Source organism: Entelurus aequoreus, linkage group LG11 (genome assembly GCF_033978785.1).
Source record: "Entelurus aequoreus isolate RoL-2023_Sb linkage group LG11, RoL_Eaeq_v1.1, whole genome shotgun sequence".
Lineage (NCBI taxonomy): Eukaryota > Metazoa > Chordata > Actinopteri > Syngnathiformes > Syngnathidae > Entelurus > Entelurus aequoreus.
The window spans coordinates 3,804,511-3,824,510 of record NC_084741.1 but is presented as its reverse complement, the minus strand read 5'-3'; the positions used below and the strand labels follow the sequence as shown (position 1 = coordinate 3,824,510).

Genomic DNA, 20,000 nt, shown 5'->3' with positions numbered 1-20,000 from the left:
ATGATGGCCGCATGAAGTGAGAGAGATTCGGACCGAGAAAGCGACGATTTCCCCATTAATTTGAGCGAGGATGAAAGATTTGTGGATGAGGAAAGTGCAAGTGAAGGACTAGAGGGCAGTGGAAGCTATTCAGATAGGGAAGATGCTGTGAGAGGCGGGGGTGACCTGATATTCAGCTGGGAATGACTACAACAGTAAATAAACACAAGACATATATATACTCTATTAGCCACAACACAACCAGGCTTATATTTAATATGCCACAAATTAATCCCGCATAAAAACACCTAGGTGTTTGTTATGCTAGCTCCTAGCTACTAGCTACTAGCTCGAGCTAGTTATAGCTCGAGCGGGTAATATGGACGGGATCCCGTATATATAACCCGCCAATACAATTCAAACACCTGCACAACACACACACTCACTCAGCCCAAAGAACCGTTCACCTAACCCAAGGTTCTTAAAGCTTATATATTTAACCAAAGTTACGTACGTGACACGCACGTACGGGCAAGCAATCAAATGTTTGGAAGCGCGCGGGTGGGACCTGATATTCAGCTGGGAATGACTACAACAGTAAATAAACACAAGACATATATATACTCTATTAGCCACAACACAACCAGGCTTATATTTAATATGCCACAAATTAATCCTAATGCTAGCTCCTAGCTCCTAGCTACTAGCTCGAGATAGTTATAGCAAGCAATCAAATGTTTGGAAGCGCAGCTGTGTACTCACGGTATCGCAACGGTGTATCCAAATCAAAGTCCTCCTGGTAAGAGTCTCTGTTGTCCGAGTTTTTCGATCTTGACTGCATCTTTCGGGAATGTAAACAAAGAAGCGCCGGCTGTGTTGTGTTGCTGCTGACTTCCCTCGCAAAATAGACGCTTCGCACCGACAACTTTCTTCTTTGCTTGCTCAGCTTCTTTCTCCATAATGCAATGAACAAATTGCAACAGATTCACCAACACAGATGTCCAGAATACTGTGGAATAATGACATGAAAACAGAGCTATTTCGTATTGGCTTCAATGGTGTCCGAATACTTCCGTTTCAATGATTGACGTCACGCGCATACGTCATCCTCAGAGGCGTTTCGAACCGGAAGTTTAGCGGGAAATTTAAAATGTCACTTTATAATATACCCGGCCGTATTGGCATGTGTTGCAATGTAAAGATTTCATCATTGATATATAAACTATCAGACTGCGTGGTCGCTAGTAGTGGCTTTCAGTAGGCCTTTAAGGCCATAGTTAGCAAGTTTTGTTTTCTGTCCATAGTTTACGCCAAAGTGGTAGTTTTGTTTTTCATAGCCAAGTTTTCTACCTCCGCTGTGAGCGCCTTTTGTTTGTACTTTTTTTGAGTAAATTAAATCATGTCATTACCTTCACGTCGTGTCCGCTCCAAATCCTTTGCACCATGGGAAAACAAACTACGTTCAAGCCGTGACAATTAAATACTTTACAATTCCGCAAGAGTTCCGCAGCAGCGCACGCAGGTCCATGCACTTTAGGCATTTAAACATGCAAAAGGGCTCGTTGGTGCGTGCTGATTTGAGTAATAATGTACACGTCACTGCACATGTAATATATCACCATGTTGCTGATTAAACATGCTATAACTCTATGAGGGTTGCCTTTCAGCAGCACAGGCAGGCATGTGCGTTTTTAAACACTTAAAGGAGCCATATGTAGAAATGTCATGTCAAGTCATCATTAAATGGCCCTTTTTTGCTAAAAGTATTTGGCCACCTGCCTTGACTCACAAATGAACTTGAAGTGCCATCCCATTCCTAACCCGTAGCGTTCAATATGATGTCGGTCCACCTTTTGCAGCTATTACAGCTTTTTTACACTTCTGGGAAGGCTGTCCACAAGGTTGTGGAGTGTGTTTATAGGATTTTTCCACCATTCTTCCAAAAGCGCATTGGTGAGGTCACACACTGATAGATTCAGATTCAGATAGGTCTTTATTGTCATTGCACAAGTACAATGAAACTTTGTTTTCAGCACAAACCCGTTCAAGATGAGACAAACAAACAATGTACAGGGTTACAGAACAGGAACGCTGATGGGTCGCCATAAGGCGCCCTGTAAAAGATAAGAAAAAGGTAAAACACTGGGGAAGAAGATGAGTGAAAAAATACAATCTAGACTGGGCTCCTAAGGGGGCCTAGTCTGGAGTGTGCATGCAATGCACACATAGACATGTTACATTTAATCACGACAAACTCGCAACAGAGAGGTGGGGAGTTGGGGCCCTGGAAGGCGACCGCTGCTATGAAGCGCTGCCATCCGACCATCACCCCGAGGGGAAAGAAGTAGTGGTGAAGGCGTGGGGTGGGGCAGGGGGTGTGTGCCCAATTGTCTTGGGTGTGATGATGTAATGTTTTTTATAGACTGAGGCCGATCTGCAAAAGTTCGACTCCAGGTGTCGTTGAGGAGGGAGGGAGGTCAAAAGCGTCCATCATTGAGGTGTCCTCGGGGGTGTTTTTCAGAACAGCCTGGACCTGTTTTTCACAGCGTCAAGGCCATTCGAGGGAGTCAAATCGTAGATTAGGATGTTTGTTTTCCGCGAACAGACAAAACGATGACTTGTCTGCTCTATTCGTCCATGATGATGATGTTGGTGGAGAAGGCCTGGCTCTCAGTCTCCGGTCTAATTCATCCCTAAAGGTGTTCTATCGGGTTCAGGTCAGGACTCTGTGCAGGCCAGTCAAGTTCATCCATACCAGACTCTGTCATCCATGTATTTATGGACCTTGCCATGTTGGAAAAGGAAGGAGCCCGCTCCTAACTGTTCCCACAAGGTTGGGAGCATTGAATTGTCCAAAATGTTTTGGTATCCTGGAGCATTCCAATTTCCTTTCACTGGAACTAAGGGGCCAAGCCCAACTCCTGAAAAACAACACCACGCCATAATTCCTCCTCTACAAAAATTTCACACTCTGCACAATGCAGTCCGAAATGTAGCGTTCTCCTGGCGACTTCCAAACCCAGACTGGTCTGTCAGATTGCCGGATGGAAAAGCGTTTGTTGCACAGGTGGCATCCTTATGACAGTTCCACGCTGGAAATCACTGAGAGCGGCCCATTCTTTCACACATGTTTGTAGAAACAGTCTCCATGCCTAAGTGCTTGATTTTTATACACCTGTGGCCGGGCCAAGTGATTAGGACACCTGATTCCAGGCCTGGCCCTAACCAATCTGGCGCCCTAGGCAAGATTTTAGGTGCCCCCCCACATCGGCAGTGAAGTGTATATACTCACAAGAAACCGAATAGCTTTGTCTTTGACCTTTTTTTTTACTTAAAGAAAGCAAATTAACATATTATATGAGAATGTTATGTTATGATTATCTTTAAAAGAATCACAGCAGTGCTCAAATTAAAAAACAGCATTCCCTCTCATGTGATATTGCTTAATTAACATTAATGATGTGCACTTTAACAACTAGGCTTACAACTATACCTAATATATAAAGGGGTGGAAAAGTGACTATTACCTGCAGGGCAAACATTAGCTAACCAGAAGGCAATAACAATGTAAACAAAAAAACACCTGCTTAAAAGATCTAATACAAATGTCCCTGAGGAAAGTAAGGTGGGAGTACTGTAATTACCTAACGTTACATTATTATTTTCCATAACAATTTAGCCCCCTCCACAATATTAACCCGACGTTAAAACAGAACTAGCTATTTATTGATTAGCAATTGCCGAATCATGTAACATTAGCTTAATGCTAAAGCCAGGTTACTATCACATTCTGTAACAGACAAATAATTTCATGTAGGCTAACGTTACCTACCTGCTACCTCTGTCTTTTTCTCGTTTCTCCTCCTCTTCTTTTCTATTTTTTCTTCCCTGGGCACCTGACAGTTTTGGCCGTTTTGACATCTTGTGCTGATTTTTTGGTGTGGTAAGAGTCATGATACGGGAAGGGAGGGGGCGCACCGTGCGGGTGGATGGGGGGCGCGTAATGTTGTAACAAATAATATTTCTATTAAATGGGCTTTACTTTGCATTTTAATTAACGTGGGATTATTTTTTGTATTAAGAAATAATAGTACCAACTTTTTTTTTTTTTTTTTTTTCTCCAACATTTGTGGCACTGGCGTGGCGCCCCCTGATGGACGGCGCCCTTAGCATTTGCCTACACGGCCTATGCCACGGGCCGGCCCTGCCTGATTCTCATCATTTGGATGGTTGGCCAAATACTTTTGACAATATAGTGTACGTCAAAAGGCATTATTAATAAAACATGTTCTGTTCGAGTTCCTCTATAACTGATAACAGTAGTTCAGCCGGGATATGCTCATTTCAAAATGAGTGCAACATTATTTTTGCACAGTAAAACGTACAGTCGACCAAAACTGCCTTTTAAAAAAATGGTTGAAGTGACAAATTAGATTCCTGAGTGTACCTATTGTTGTGGCCAATTAGTGTACAGTGTGCCCAAATTTAGACATCCAAACATCTTAATTGGTTATCCTTCCCACATCTGCTGAGCATGAGGATCATGTTGTTTCATCATCACACATTAGATGATTTCGGGCCGCCCGGCGCTGGAGCATGTGGCAAATTAAAAGCAGAGTCCTGACCGCAGCTCTAATCCGAAGAGACAGGTGGAGAACACACACACACACACACACACACACACACACACACACACACACACACACACACGTAGGCATGCACATCTGTGATTTCAAGGTTGGGTGCAGTTTACGGTCAAAGCTCCATCACATCCGGGAGAATTCAGCACAAATAATGTGTCGTTTTTTTATTTTTTATTCCTTTATCCGAGAGAGAATCTTCAAAGTTCAAACTGATGCTCAAATAAGAAGAATTCCTCCATCGTGTGGAGCGATGAAGTCCCCCGGGCTCTTCAATATCAGCCCGGGCACACAACATCTTCTACCTCCGTCAGAAAAGTGCCACAGGAAATATAATTTTTACCGGGCCTGTTATTCGTTACTGAGGTAATAAAACTGTCAGAGCTGTCAAAGGCATATATGAAATATAAAAGTTTGCTACTCCACGTCTGCTTATTTAATGAAGGCCACGTTTAAATACCTCCCCGGCCCCCTGATCTGTAGAATCGCTGATGCCTTTCACACTACCTCGGGCAAGCGCGTCACCAAATAAAACAAAGAGAGATGTGAGAGGTAACTGTAGGCAGGGTTTGTAGCACAGAAGTAAAGCTGAGCATAAATTGTGCACTTTTGAAAGTACCGTTTCTGACATTTTAACTCACAGCGCATGAATTAATCGTCAAAGCTGACGATTAAAGCGCCCGCACTGCCAGGACTGACGACTTGACATTGCACGGCAGGGTCAGTGCGCTTCCATCAGAGCCCCCTATTATGCCAAAGTCATTTTTTAATGGTTTTCTAACATGAATGTTACATGACACCGCCTCAGACCGGCCGCTACCTCCATGAGCCCAGCAACATTGGATTAAAATGGACCTATGATGATTTAAGTCTACATTTAAAACACTTCCATCCATCCATCTATCCATTTTCTTCCGCTTATCCGAGGTCGGGTCACGGGGGCAGCAGCCTAAGCAGAGAAGCCCAGACTTCCCTCTCCCCAGCCATTTGGTCCAGCTCCTCCCGGAAGATCCTGAGGCGTTCCCAGGCCAGCCGGGAGACATAGTCTTCCCAACGTGTCCTGGGTCTTCTCCGTGGCCTCCTGCCGGTCGGACGTGCCCTAAACACCTCCCTAGGGAGGCGTTCGGGTGGCATCCTGAGCAGATGTCCGAACCACCTCATCTGGCTCCTCTCGGTGTGGAGGAGCAGCAGCTTTACTTTGAGTTCCTCCCGGATGACAGAGCTTCTCACCCTATCTCTAAGGGAGAGCCCCGCCACCCGGCGCAGGAAACTCATTTTGGCCGCTTGTACCCGTGATCTTGTCCTTTCGGTCATAACCCAAAGCTCATGACCATAGGTGAGGGTGGGAACGTAGATCGACCGGTAAATTGAGAGCTTTGCCTTCCGGTTCAGCTCCTTCTTCACCACAATGGATCGATACAGCATCCGCATTACTGAAGACGCCGCACCGATCCGCCTGTCAATCTCACGATCCACTCTTCCTCCACTTGTGAACAAGACTCCGAGGTGCTTGAACTCCTCCACTTGGGGCAAGATCTCCTCCCCAACCCAGAGATGGCATTCCACCCTTTTCCGGGCGAGAACCATGGACTCGGTCCGGCTCAGCTCCTTCTTCACCACAACGGATCGATACAGTGTCCGCATTACTGAAGACGCCGCACCGATTCGCCTGTCGATCTCACGATCCACTCTTCCTCCACTTGTGAACAAAACTCCTAGGTACTTGAACTCCTCCACTTGGGGCAAGATCTCCTCCCCAACCCAGAGATGACACTCCACCCTTTTCCGGGCGAGAACCATGGACTCGGTCCGGCTCAGCTCCTTCTTCACCACAACGGCTCGATACAGTGTCCGCATTACTGAAGACGCCGCACCGATCCGCCTGTCAATCTCACGATCCACTCTTCCCCCACTCGTGAACAAGACTCCTAGGTACTTGAACTCCTCCACTTGGGGCAAGATCTCCTTCCTAACCCGGAGATGGCACTCCACCCTTTTCCGGGTGAGAACCATGGACTCGGTCCGGCTCAGCTCCTTCTTCACCACAACGGATCGATACAGCGTCCGCATTACTGAAGACACCGCACCGATTCGCCTGTCAATCTCACGATCCACTCTTCCCCCACTCGTGACCAGGACTCCTAGGTACTTGAACTCCTCCACTTGGGGAAAGATCTCCTTCCTAACCCGGAGATGGCACTCCACCCTTTTCCGGGCGAGAACCATGGACTCGGTCTGGCTCAGCTCCTTCTTCACCACAACGACTCGATAAAGTGTCCGCATTACTGAAGACACCGCACCGATTCGCCTGTCGATCTCACGATCCACTCTTCCCCCACTCGTGAACAAGACTCCTAGGTACTTGAACTCCTCCACTTGGGGCAAGATCTCCTTCCTAACCCGGAGATGGCACTCCACCCTTTTCCGGGTGAGAACCATGGACTCGGTCCGGCTCAGCTCCTTCTTCACCACAACGGATCGATACAGCGTCCGCATTACTGAAGACACCGCACCGATTCGCCTGTCAATCTCACGATCCACTCTTCCCCCACTCGTGACCAGGACTCCTAGGTACTTGAACTCCTCCACTTGGGGAAAGATCTCCTTCCTAACCCGGAGATGGCACTCCACCCTTTTCCGGGCGAGAACCATGGACTCGGTCTGGCTCAGCTCCTTCTTCACCACAACGACTCGATAAAGTGTCCGCATTACTGAAGACACCGCACCGATTCGCCTGTCGATCTCACGATCCACTCTTCCCCCACTTGTGAACAAGACTCAGAGGTACTTGAACTCCTCCACTTGGAGCAAGATCTCCTCCCCAACCCAGAGATGGCACTCCACCCTTTTCCGTGCGTTTTCAGGAACAACACCTGAAACCTGCTGTGCTGTTGGATGTAGCAATAGACGAGGCGATAAACCAAATCTTAGCTTCTATAGATTCCCGGCAAACATCAAAAACGCGATAAATGGATTGCGGCGATTTGTCGTGAACGATGGAAACCTACGATTTACACAAGGATATGCAATGAACACTTCACATCAGGTATGTAAACAAACTATTTACCCCTGATTTGTTTCACAAAATGTGAAATAATACAATATGGGATGATACAAATATGATTGTTGAAAATGCTGGGTGCATTTTTAGAAAGGCAGCAAGAGCAGCAAGGCAGCTTAAAGGCCTACTGAAAGCCACTACTAGCGACCACGCAGTCTGATAGTTTATATATCAATGATGAAATCTTAACATTGCAACACATGCCAATACGGCCGGGTTAACTTATAAAGTGACATTTAAAATTTCCCCGGGAAATATCCGACTGAAACGTCGCGGTATGATGACGTATGCGCGTGACGAAGTCAGAGTAACAGAAGTTATGGTACCCCGTAGAATCCTATACAAAAAGCTCTGTTTTCATTTCATAATTCCACAGTATTCTGGACATCTTTTGCAATTTGTTTAATGAACAATGAAGGCTGCAAAGAAGACAGTTGTAGGTGGGATCGGTGTATTAGCAGCGGACTACAGCAACACAACCAGGAGGACTTTGTTGGAGCGCTAGCCGCGCTAGCCGCCGACCTCACCTTGACTTCCTACGTCTCCGGGCCACCAAACGCATTGGGTGAAGTCCTTCGTCCTTCTGCCGCTGGAACGCAGGTGAGCACGGGTGTTGATGAACAGATGAGGGCTGGCTGGCGTAGGTGGATAGCTAATGTTTTTAGCATAGCTCTGTGCGGTCCGGTTGCTAAGTTAGCTTCAATGGCGTCGTTAGCACAGCATTGTTAACCTTCGCCAGCCTGGAGATCATTAACCGTGTATTTACATGTCCACGGTTTAATAGTATTGTTGATTTTCTATCTATCCTTCCAGTCAGGGGTTTATTTTTTTTGTTTCTATATGCAGTTAAAGCACGATGCTATCACGTTAGCTCGTAGCTAAAGCATTTCGCCGATGTATTGTCGTGGAGATAAAAGGCACTGAATGTCCATTTCGCGTTCTCGACTCTCATTTTCAAGAGGATATAGTATCCGAGGTGGTTTAAAATACAAATCCGTGATCCACAATAGAAAAAGGAGAGAGTGTGGAATCCAATGAGCCAGCTTGTACCTAAGTTACGGTCAGAGCGAAAAAAGATACGTCCATCACTGCCTCTCAAGTCCTTCACTGTAACGTTCCTCATCTACGAATCTTTCATCCTCGCTCAAATTAATGGGGTAATCATCACTTTCTCGGTCCGAATCTCTCTCGCTCCATTGTAAACAACGGGGAATTGTGAGGAATACTAGCTCCTGTGACGTCACGCTACTTCCGGTACAGGCAAGGCTTTTTTTTTTATCAGCGAGCAAAAGTTGCGAACTTTATCGTCGATTTTCTCTACTAAATCCTTTCAGCAAAAATATGGCAATATCGCGAAATGATCAAGTATGACACATAGAATGGATCTGCTATTCCCGTTTAAATAAATAAAAATCATTTCAGTAGGCCTTTAACAATGTGAGTTTTCATTAGAATCACTTCAGTAGTTTTTCCACAATCACACTGTTACTGCCACGCGGATTTGTAAACAGACAGTAGGCTCTTCTGTGTGTGCTTTTTCCTTACCTTGGTCATGAGAAGAAATCGATTCTTGTTTGGAATCTGCCATATCAGCCCATCATGCACAAAACCTGCTGTAAAATACTTATAGGCATCCAGACTCATGTATGCCTTAAGGCAGTGTTTTTCAACCACTGTGCCGCGGCACACTAGTGTGCCGTGAGATATTGTCTGGTGTGCCGTGGGAAATTATGCAACTTCACCTAATTTATCCCAAAAATATTTTTGGCAAATCAATAATTAGAATCTGCCAATAATGTGCCGTTGCTTAGTGTCTGTGCTGTGTAAAACTCGGCAGGGTAACCACGTAATACTCCATGTCAGTAGGTGGCAGCATTGCTTTGTAAAAGTCGGAGTGTGTCGGGTGAGACGAGGATGGTTTGTTGTGATCCCGATATGCAGACCACAGTGGGAGGCAGGGTGCAGGTAAAAAGGGTATGTAATGCTTAAACCCAAAATGAACGAAAGGAAAAGGCTATGCAAAACAAAAGTCAAACTGAACTGGCTACAAAGTAAACAGAGACAGAATGCTGGACGACAGCAAAAACTTACGGCGTCTACAAAGTACATCCGTACGTGACATGACAATCAACAATGTCCACACAAAGAAGGATAGCAACAACGTAAATAGCCTTGCTTGCTAACACAAAGCAGGTGCGCGGAATAGCGCTCAAAGGAAGACATGAAGCCACTACAGGAAAACATCGGCAAAACAGGAAGGGCCACCAAAATAAGCAAGACAAGAACTAAAGCACTACACACAGGAAGACACCAACACACTCAAAATAAGACACGACGACTTGGTGGAGTTAAGTTTTTTAAAGTTTTCTGCTGGTGGTGTGCCTCCGGATTTTTTTTATGACAAAAATGTGCCTTGCCTCAAAAAAGGTTGAAAAACACTGCCTTAAGGTCCTTTCCAGTGTACGGAGATGGTGAATCGACGAGGTAATTCTAAATGTCTGGATATGAGAGATCAGGCAGGTCGGCTGTTGCAAAATGCTCAGGTGATTTTAGCTTCTCGGTAAAAGGTACGGATCCGTTGTGCCAACAAGGTTCAAATTGCTAACGATGGATTCTGATGCGTCATCTATGTTGCTGCTTCTTGATCTTAGCGCCGCTTTCGATACTGTTGATCATAATATTTTATTAGAGCGTATCAAAACGCGTATTGGGATGTCAGACTTAGCCTTGTCTTGGTTTAACTCTTATCTTACTGACAGGATGCAGTGTGTCTCCCATAACAATGTGACCTCGGACTATGTTAAGGTAACGTGCGGAGTTCCCCAGGGTTCGGTTCTTGGCCCTGCACTCTTTAGTATTTACATGCTGCCGCTGGGTGACATCATACGCAAATACGGTGTTAGCTTTCACTGTTATGCTGATGACACTCAACTCTACATGCCCCTAAAGCTGACCAACACGCCGGACTGTAGTCAGCTGGAGGCGTGTCTTGATGAAATTAAACAATGGATGTCCGCTAACTTTTTGCAACTCAACGCTAAGAAAACGGAAATGCTGATTATCGGTCCTGCTCGACACCGACATCTATTTAATAATACCACCTTAACATTTGACAACCAAACAATTAAACAAGGCGACTCGGTAAAGAATCTGGGTATTATCTTCCACCCAACTCTCTCGTTTGAGTCACACATTAAGAGTGTTACTAAAACGGCCTTCTTTCATCTCCGTAATATCGCTAAAATTCGTCCCATTTTGTCCACTAGCGACGCTGAGATCATTATCCATGCGTTCGTTACATCTCGTCTCGATTACTGTAACGTTTTATTTTCGGGCCTCCCTATGTCTAGCATTAAAAGATTACAGATGGTACAAAATGCTGCTGCTAGACTTTTGACAAAAACAAGAAAGTTTGATCATATTACGCCTATACTGTATATACCTTTATATACATATATACCTATATATATACCTATACTGGCTCACTTGCACTGGCTTCCTGTGCACCTAAGATGCGACTTTAAGGTTTTACTACTTACGTATAAAATACTACACGGTCAAGCTCCTGCCTATCTTGCCGGTTGTATTGTACCATATGTCCCGGCAAGAAATCTGCGTTCAAAGAACTCCGGCTTATTAGTGATTCCCAGAGCCCAAAAAAAGTCTGCGGGCTATAGAGCGTTTTCTATTCGGGCTCCAATACTATGGAATGCCCTCCCGGTAAAAGTTAGAGATGCTACCTCAGTAGAAGCATTTAAGTCTCATCTTAAAACTCATTTGTATACTCCAGCCTTTAAATAGACTCCCTGTTTAGACCAGTTGATCTGCTGTTTCTTTTCTTTTCTTTTCTACTCTGCTCCAAACCCGGGGTGGACCGCTAGCCTGTTCATCAGATGGGGACATCTCTACGCTGCTGACCCGTCTCCACTCGGGATGGTTCCTGCTTGCCCCACTATGGATTGGACTCTCGCTGATGTGTTAGACTTTCACAATATTATGTCAGACCCACTCGACATCCATTGCTTTCGGTCTCCCCTAGAGGGGTGGGGTTACCCACATATGCGGTCCTCTCCAAGGTTTCTCATAGTCATTCACATTGACGTCCCACTGGGGTGAGTTTTCCTTGCCCGTATGTGGGCTCTGTACCGAGGATGTCGTTGTGGCTTGTACAGCCCTTTGAGACACTTGTGATTTAGGGCTATATAAATAAACATTGATTGATTGATTGAACTTCTCTCGGTAACGTTTCTTGGACTCTTCATCCAAATGCACAACTTCATTGCATAGCAAATCAGCCAATAATTCGGATGAAATCGGTGAAAATGTAGCGCAGAAATCAAACTGAATCCGTACGAACACGTAGGAACGAGCTTACCGGTTGACCGGCAAGATGGCGGCGTAACACAAAGTCACGTGATAAAACCACGTGACTGCAAAGCCTCTATAGGGGACACACAGCGTGTTAAAGACAAGCATGGACAAATACGGCTCATTAGAATGAAATATACAAAATGGTGTGTTCCCAGTTGGACTTACTGAAAGCACTTTTTAACGTGTTCAGCATCAAGGCTCATTTTCAGCCATTACACTTCCAATACACTATTGTGGAACCTTTTTTTAATGAGTGGGAAGTACTATAACAAAGGACCTTTCAGCTTTCCAAAAGGTGACGGTATTTATTCCTGACAGAGCGTGAAGTGCTTTGTTTTGAACAACGCATTCATCAGTGAGGGCTGATACAGTTCTTGCAGACACGTATCGCACTTAAAAGCAGGAGTCTCTCAACTTGTATTACTACAAGAGCTACTTGCACAAAAAGACAAAGTGCTTTTAAGTGTTTAGCAGCTCACTGGTTCAACATGTCGCTTGTCAGAACTTGCACCTGGCTCGCTGACAACAAGCTATCCATACACTTGGGTAAAACAGAATCCATCCTGTTTGGGTCCCACATCAACCTCAAGAAAGTCAATGACTTCACCATAAAAGTGGGTGACATTGTTATCACCAGGAAAGATGAGGTCACCTACCTAGGTTCCATTCTAGAGGCTAACCTTTCCTGTGATAAAATGGCAACCAAGGTAATCAAAAAGGTTAACCAACGAACGAGATTTCTCTACAGAATCTCCTCCCTGGTCAACAAAAGCACCTTGAAGATTCTGGCGGGAACTCTCGTTCAACCCTTTTTCGATTACGCATGCACCTCCTGGTACCCTAGCACCTCCAAAACCCTCAAATCTAAACTCCAAGCATCTCAGAACAAGCTAGTCAGGTTACTGCTAGACCTCCACCCCAGATCCCACCTCACTCCTACCCACTTCTCCAAAGTGGGCTGGCTCAAGGTGGAGGACAGAGTTAAACAACTTGCACTGAGCCTAGTCTATAAAATCCGCTACACCTCCCTGATACCGAAGTACATGTCAAACTACTTCCTTAACGTAAATGACCGCCATAACCACAACACCAGGGGGAGCTCCACTAACCACGTTAAACCCAGATTCCGAACTAACAAAGGTCTTAACTCATTCTCTTTCTATGCCACATCAATGTGGAATGCGCTCCCAACAGGTATAAAAGAAAGGGCATCTCTATCCTCCTTCAAAACCGCAATAAAAGTTCACCTCCAGGCAGCTACAACCCTAAACTAACACCCTCCCCGGATTGCTAATAATCAAATGTAAACAATCAAATGCAGATACTTTTTCTTATGCCTTCTGATCTCTCTCTCTCTCTCTCTCTCTCTCTCTCTCTCTCTCTCTCTCTCTCTCTCTCTCTCTCTCTCTCTCTCTCTCTCTCTCTCTCTCTCTCTCTCTCTCTATGTCCACTACTTGATGTCCATATCCTACCCCCCCCCCCCCCCTCCACACTCCTGATTGTAAATAATGTAAATAATTCAATGTGATTATCTTGTGTGATGACTGTATTGTGATGATAGTATATATGATAGTATATATCTGTATCATGAATCAATTTAAGTGGACCCCGACTTAAACAAGTTGAAAAACTTATTCGGGTGTTACCATTTAGTGGTCAATTGTACGGAATATGTACTTCACTGTGCAACCTACTAATAAATGTCTCAATCAATCAATCAAAGTCACAACGGCTTCTGTTTCAGTCGCAGGAAGGGAAGAACACCTGGGGGCTGGTCAGTCTGGACGTGGTGGTCAACTCTCCCAGGTTCCCGGTCTTTGACCTGGTTAAAGGAACACAGTACCGCTTCAGGGTGCGCGCCATCAACAAGTATGGCGTCAGCGACCCGTCGGAGCCTAGTGGCCTGATCTGCTTGGGGACCCCACGACGTAAGCGTAGAACCGTACTGACTTTGGTTAGACGTATTGGCTAACCTGTTATGTGTTTTTTTTTTACAGGCGCGCCTGCTCCACCTTCATCTCTCTTGGCCTTCAGAGACACAGACACCTCGGTGCTCCTTGAGTGGCAGGAGCCCAAAGACAAAGAGGGCGTCCTGGGATATTATGTATACTACAGCGAAACCGGAGAACGGGACTGGAAGATTGTCAACAACAAACCTGTTACAGACACCAGGTGATGAAGGACACCTTAACTCAGGGGTGTCAAACTTGTTTTCATCGAGGGCCACATCGCATATCATAAATACACTATATTGCCAAAAGTATTTGGCCACCTGCCTTGACTCACATATGAACTTGAAGTGCCATCCCATTCCTAACCAATAGGGTTCAATATGATGTCGGTCCACCTTTTGCATCTATTACAGCTTCAACTCTTCTGGGAAAGTGCATCGGTGAGGTCACACACTGATGTTGGTCGAGGCTTGGTTTTCAGTCTCCGTTCGTTCTAATTCATCCCAAAGGTGTTCTATCGGGTTCAGGTCAGGACTCTGTGCAGGCCAGTCAAGTTCATCCACACCGGACTCTGTCATTCATGTGTTTATGGACCTTGCTTTAAAGCAGGGGTCACCAACCTTTTTGAAACCAAGAGCTACTTCTTGGGTAGTGATTAATGCGAAGGGCTACCAGTTTGATACACACTTAAATAAATTGCCAGAAATAGCGAATTTGCTCAATTTACCTTTAACTCTGTTATTATTAATAATTAATGTTATTTACACTTAATTGAACGGTTTAAAAGAGGAGAAAACACGAAAAAAATGACAATTAAATTTTGAAACATAGTTTATCTTCAATTTCGACTCTTTAAAATTCAAAATTCAACCGAAAAAAAGAAGAGAAAAACTTAAAAAAATAATTTATGGAACATCATTAGTAATTTTTCCTGATTAAGATTAATTTTAGAATTTTGATGACATGTTTTAAATAGGTTAAAATCCAATCTGCACTTTGTTAGAATATATAACAAATTGGACCAAGCTATATTTCTAACAAAGACAAATCATTATTTCTTCTAGATTTTCCAGAACAAACATTTTAAAAGAAATTCAAAAGACTTTGAAATATGAATTAAATTTGATTCTACAGATTTTCTAGATTTGCCAGAATAATTTTTTTGAATTTTAATCATAATAAGTTTGAAGAAATATTTCACAAATATTCTTCGTCGAAAAAACAGAACCTAAAATGAAGAATTAAATTAAAATGTATTTATTATTCTTTACATTAAAAAAAATACATTTACTTGAACATTGATTTAAATTGTCAGGAAAGAAGAGGAAGGAATCTAAAAGGTAAAAAGGTATATGTGTTTAAAAATCCTAAAATAATTTTTAAGATTGTATTTTTTCTCTAAAATTGTCTTTCTGAAAGTTATAAGAAGCAAAGTAAAAAAAATAATGAATATTTTAAACAAGTGAAGACCAAGTCTTTAAAATATTTTCTTGGATTTTCAAATTCTATTTGAGTTTTGTCTCTCTTAGAATTAAAAATGTCGGGCAAAGCGAGACCAGCTTGCTAGTAAATAAATAAAATTTACAAAATAGAGGCAGCTCACTGGTAAGTGCTGCTATTTGAGCTATTTTTAGAACAGGCCAGCAGGCTACTCATCTGGTCCTTACGGGCTACCTGGTGCCCGCGGGCACCGCGTTGGTGACCCCTGCTTTAAAGTATAATAAACTACCAATGATTGTCACACACACACTAGGTGCGGCGAAATTATTCTCTGCATTTGACCCATCACCCTTGATCACCCCCTGGGAGGTGAGGGGAGCAGTGAGCAGCAGTGATGGAATCATTTTTGGTGATTTAACCCCCAATTCCAACCCTTGATGCTGAGTGCCAAGCAGGGAGGTAATGGGTTCCATTTGTATAGTCTTTGGTATGACGGTATCACGACCTACCGATCTCAGGGTGGGCACTCTAACCACTAGGCCACTGAGTAGGTATGAACTTGAAGTGCCATCCCATTCCTAACCCGTAGGGTTCATTATGATGTCGGCCCACCTTTTGCAGCTATTACAGCTTCAACTCTTCTGGGAAGGCTGTCCACAAGGTTGTGGAGTGTGTTTATAGGAATTTTCCACCATTCTTCCAAAAGTGTATTGGTGAGGTCACACACTGATGTTGGTGGAGAAGGCCTGGCTCTCAGTCTCCATTCTAATTTATCCCAAAGGTGTTCTATCGGGTTCAGGTCAGGACTCTGTGCAGGCCACTCAAGTTCATCCACACCGTCATCAATGTCATCCATGTCTTTATGGACTTTGCTTTGTGCACTGGTGCGCAGTCATGTTGGAAGAGGAAGTGGCCCCGCTCCAAACTGTTCCCACAAGGTTGGGAGCATGGAATTGTCCAAAATGTTTTGGTATCCTGGAGCATTCCAAGTTCCTTTCACTGGAACTAAGGGGCCAAGCCCGACTCCTGAAAAACAAGCACACACCATAATTCCTCCTCCACCAAATTTCACACTCAGCACAACGCAGTCCAAAATGTAGCGTTCTCCTGGCAACCTCCAAACCCAGACTCATCCATCAGATTGCCAGATGGCAAAGTGTGATTCATCAGTCCAGAGAAGGTGTCTCCACTGCTCTAGAGTCCAGTGGCGACGTGCTTCCCACCACGGCATCCGACATTTTGCATTGGACTTGGTGATGTATGGCTTAGATGCAGCTGCTCGGCCGTGGAAACCCATTCCATGAAGCTCTCTGCGTACTGTACGTGGGCTAATTGGAAGGTCACATGAAGTTTGGAGCTCTGTAGAAACCGACTGTGCAGAAAGTCTTTGCACTATGCGCTTCAGCATCACCTCTGTCAGTTCACGTGGCCTACCACTTGGTGGCTGAGTTGCTGTTGTTCCCAAACTCTTCACTTTTCTTATAATAAAGCCGGCAGTTGAATTTGGAATATTTAGGAGCGAGGAAACTTCAAGACTGGATTTGTTGCACGGGTGGCCCATTCTTTCACAAATGTTTGTAGAAACAGTCTCCATGCCTAAGTGCTTGATTTGATACACCGGGCCAAGTGATTAGGACACCTGGTTCTCATCATTTGGATGGGTGACCAAATACTTTTGGCAATATAGTGTATATGATTAAAAATATATATATATATAGGGATTCGGCTCATGACATTGCATTATTGCCTGAGCATTTGATTATTCAATTTTAAAATTTTAATTTTAGTGTAAAAAAAACTCGCTCAGTTGCTAGAATTTTATCGGTAAAGTTGCAGTGTTTTTTTTACGGCATAATGGAATGGAAAAACAATACCACTCCTTTACAGTCAAATCTACAGTTGTTGATTTTATAGTGTATTATTGTAAACAGAAACAGTACCAAAGTTGTTTTTTTTTGTTAAAAAAAAACTAAACTGGCAGCTCAGTGGGCTGAATTTTACCATAAAGTCTATTGTCATTTTTATAGTGCACAATTTGATAACATGCTTTGAAATCATAAGTCAAGCTGATATTCAAGTACTTATTTTTATTTTTAAAAAATATATAAAATGTTGTTGCATTATTAGATAATATTACATTTTAAAATATATATGTATATAAAAATAAATATGCAGTTCATGTATTTTTTCAATGTCAAAATAAAAAGAAGAAATTTTTAGTCAGAAAATATTCTTCGGGATGGTCTCCTGCTGGCCCCACTATGGACTGGACTCTAACTATTATGTTAGATCCACTATGGACTGGACTCTCACACTATTATGCTAGATTCACTATGGACTGGACTCTCTCACTATTATGTTAGATCCACTATGGACTGGACTCTAACTATTATGTTAGATCCACTATGGACTGGACTCTCACACTATTATGCTAGATTCACTATGGACTGGACTCTCTCACTATTATGTTATATCCACTATGGACTAGACTATCACTATTATGTTAGATCCACTATGGACTGGACTCTCACACTATTATGTTAGATCCACTATGGACTGGACTCTCTCACTATTATGTTAGATCCACTATGGACTAGACTATCACTATTATGTTAGATCCACTATGGACTGGACTCTCACACTATTATGTTAGATCCACTATGGACTGGACTCTCTCACTATTATGTTAGATCCACTATGGACTAGACTATCACTATTATGTTAGATCCACTATGGACTGGACTCTCACACTATTATGTTAGATCCACTATGGACTGGACTCTCACACTATTATGTTGGATCCACTATGGACTGGACTCTCACACTATTATGTTAGATCCACTATGGACTGGACTCTCTCACTATTATGTTAGATCCACTATGGACTGGACTCTCACACTATTATGTTGGATCCACTATGGACTAGACTCTCACTATTATGTTAGATCCACTATGGACTGGACTCTCACACTATTATGTTAGATCCACTATGGACTGGACTCTCACTATTATGCTAGATCCACTATGGACTGGACTCTCACACTATTATGTTTTATCCACTATGGACTGGACTCTAACTATTATGTTAGATCCACTATGGACTGGACTCTCACACTATTATGTTAGATCCACTATGGACTGGACTCTCTCACTATTATGTTAGATCCACTATGGACTAGACTATCACTATTATGTTAGATCCACTATGGACTGGACTCTCACTATTATGTTAGATCCACTATGGACTGGACTCTCACACTATTATGTTAGATCCACTATGGACTGGACTCTCACACTATTATGTTAGATCCACTATGGACTGGACTCTCACTATTATGTTATATCCACTATGGACTGGACTCTCACAATATTATGTTAGATCCACTATGGACTGGACTCTCACACTATTATGCTAGATCCACTATGGACTGGACTCTCACTATTATGTTAGATCCACTATGGACTGGACTCTCACTATTATGTTAGATCCACTATGGACTGGACTCTCACTATTATGTTAGATCCACTATGGACTAGACTCTCACTATTATGTTAGATACACTATGGACTGGACTCTCACACTATTATGCTAGATCCACTATGGACTGGACTCTCACACTATTATGTTAGATCCACTATGGACTGGACTCTCACACTATTATGTTAGATCCACTATGGACTGGACTCTCACTATTATGTTATATCCACTATGGACTGGACTCTCACAATATTATGTTAGATCCACTATGGACTGGACTCTCACACTATTATGCTAGATCCACTATGGACTGGACTCTCACTATTATGTTAGATCCACTATGGACTGGACTCTCACTATTATGTTAGATCCACTATGGACTGGACTCTCACTATTATGTTAGATCCACTATGGACTAGACTCTCACTATTATGTTAGATCCACTATGGACTGGACTCTCACTATTATGTTAGATCCACTATGGACTGGACTCTCACTATTATGTTAGATCCACTATGGACTGGACTCTCACACTATTATGCTAGATCCACTATGGACTGGACTCTCACTATTATGTTAGATCCACTATGGACTGGACTCTCACTATTATGTTAGATCCACTATGGACTGAACTCTCACACTATTATGTTAGATCCACTATGGACTGGACTCTCACTATTATGTTAGATCCACTATGGACTGGACTCTCACACTATTATGTTATATCCACTATGGACTGGACTCTCACACTATTATGTTAGATCCACTATGGACTGGACTCTCACACTATTATGTTAGATCCACTATGGACTGGACTCTCACACTATTATGTTAGATCCCCTATGGACTGGACTCTCTCACTATTATGTTAGATCCACTATGGACTAGACTATCCCTATTATGTTAGATCCACTTTGGACTGGACTCTCACTATTATGTTAGATCCACTATGGACTGGACTCTCACACTATTATGTTAGATCCACTATGGACTGGACTCTCACACTATTATGTTAGATCCACTATGGACTGGACTCTCACTATTATGTTATATCCACTATGGACTGGACTCTCACAATA

The 20,000-nt window shown here is 43.3% G+C and overlaps 1 protein-coding gene across 3 annotated transcripts in view; it reads left to right on the top strand.

Annotated features, from left to right (window-relative positions):
- Positions 1-20,000, top strand: part of myom3 (myomesin 3) — a 248,962-nt gene that overhangs the window by 113,238 nt on the left and 115,724 nt on the right. For all 3 annotated transcript variants that reach the window (XM_062062305.1, XM_062062303.1, XM_062062304.1), the window contains exons 14-15: positions 13,796-13,979; positions 14,049-14,223. In XM_062062305.1, the coding sequence (XP_061918289.1) occupies positions 13,796-13,979; positions 14,049-14,223 (359 nt within the window). The remainder of the gene's footprint in view (positions 1-13,795; positions 13,980-14,048; positions 14,224-20,000) is intronic.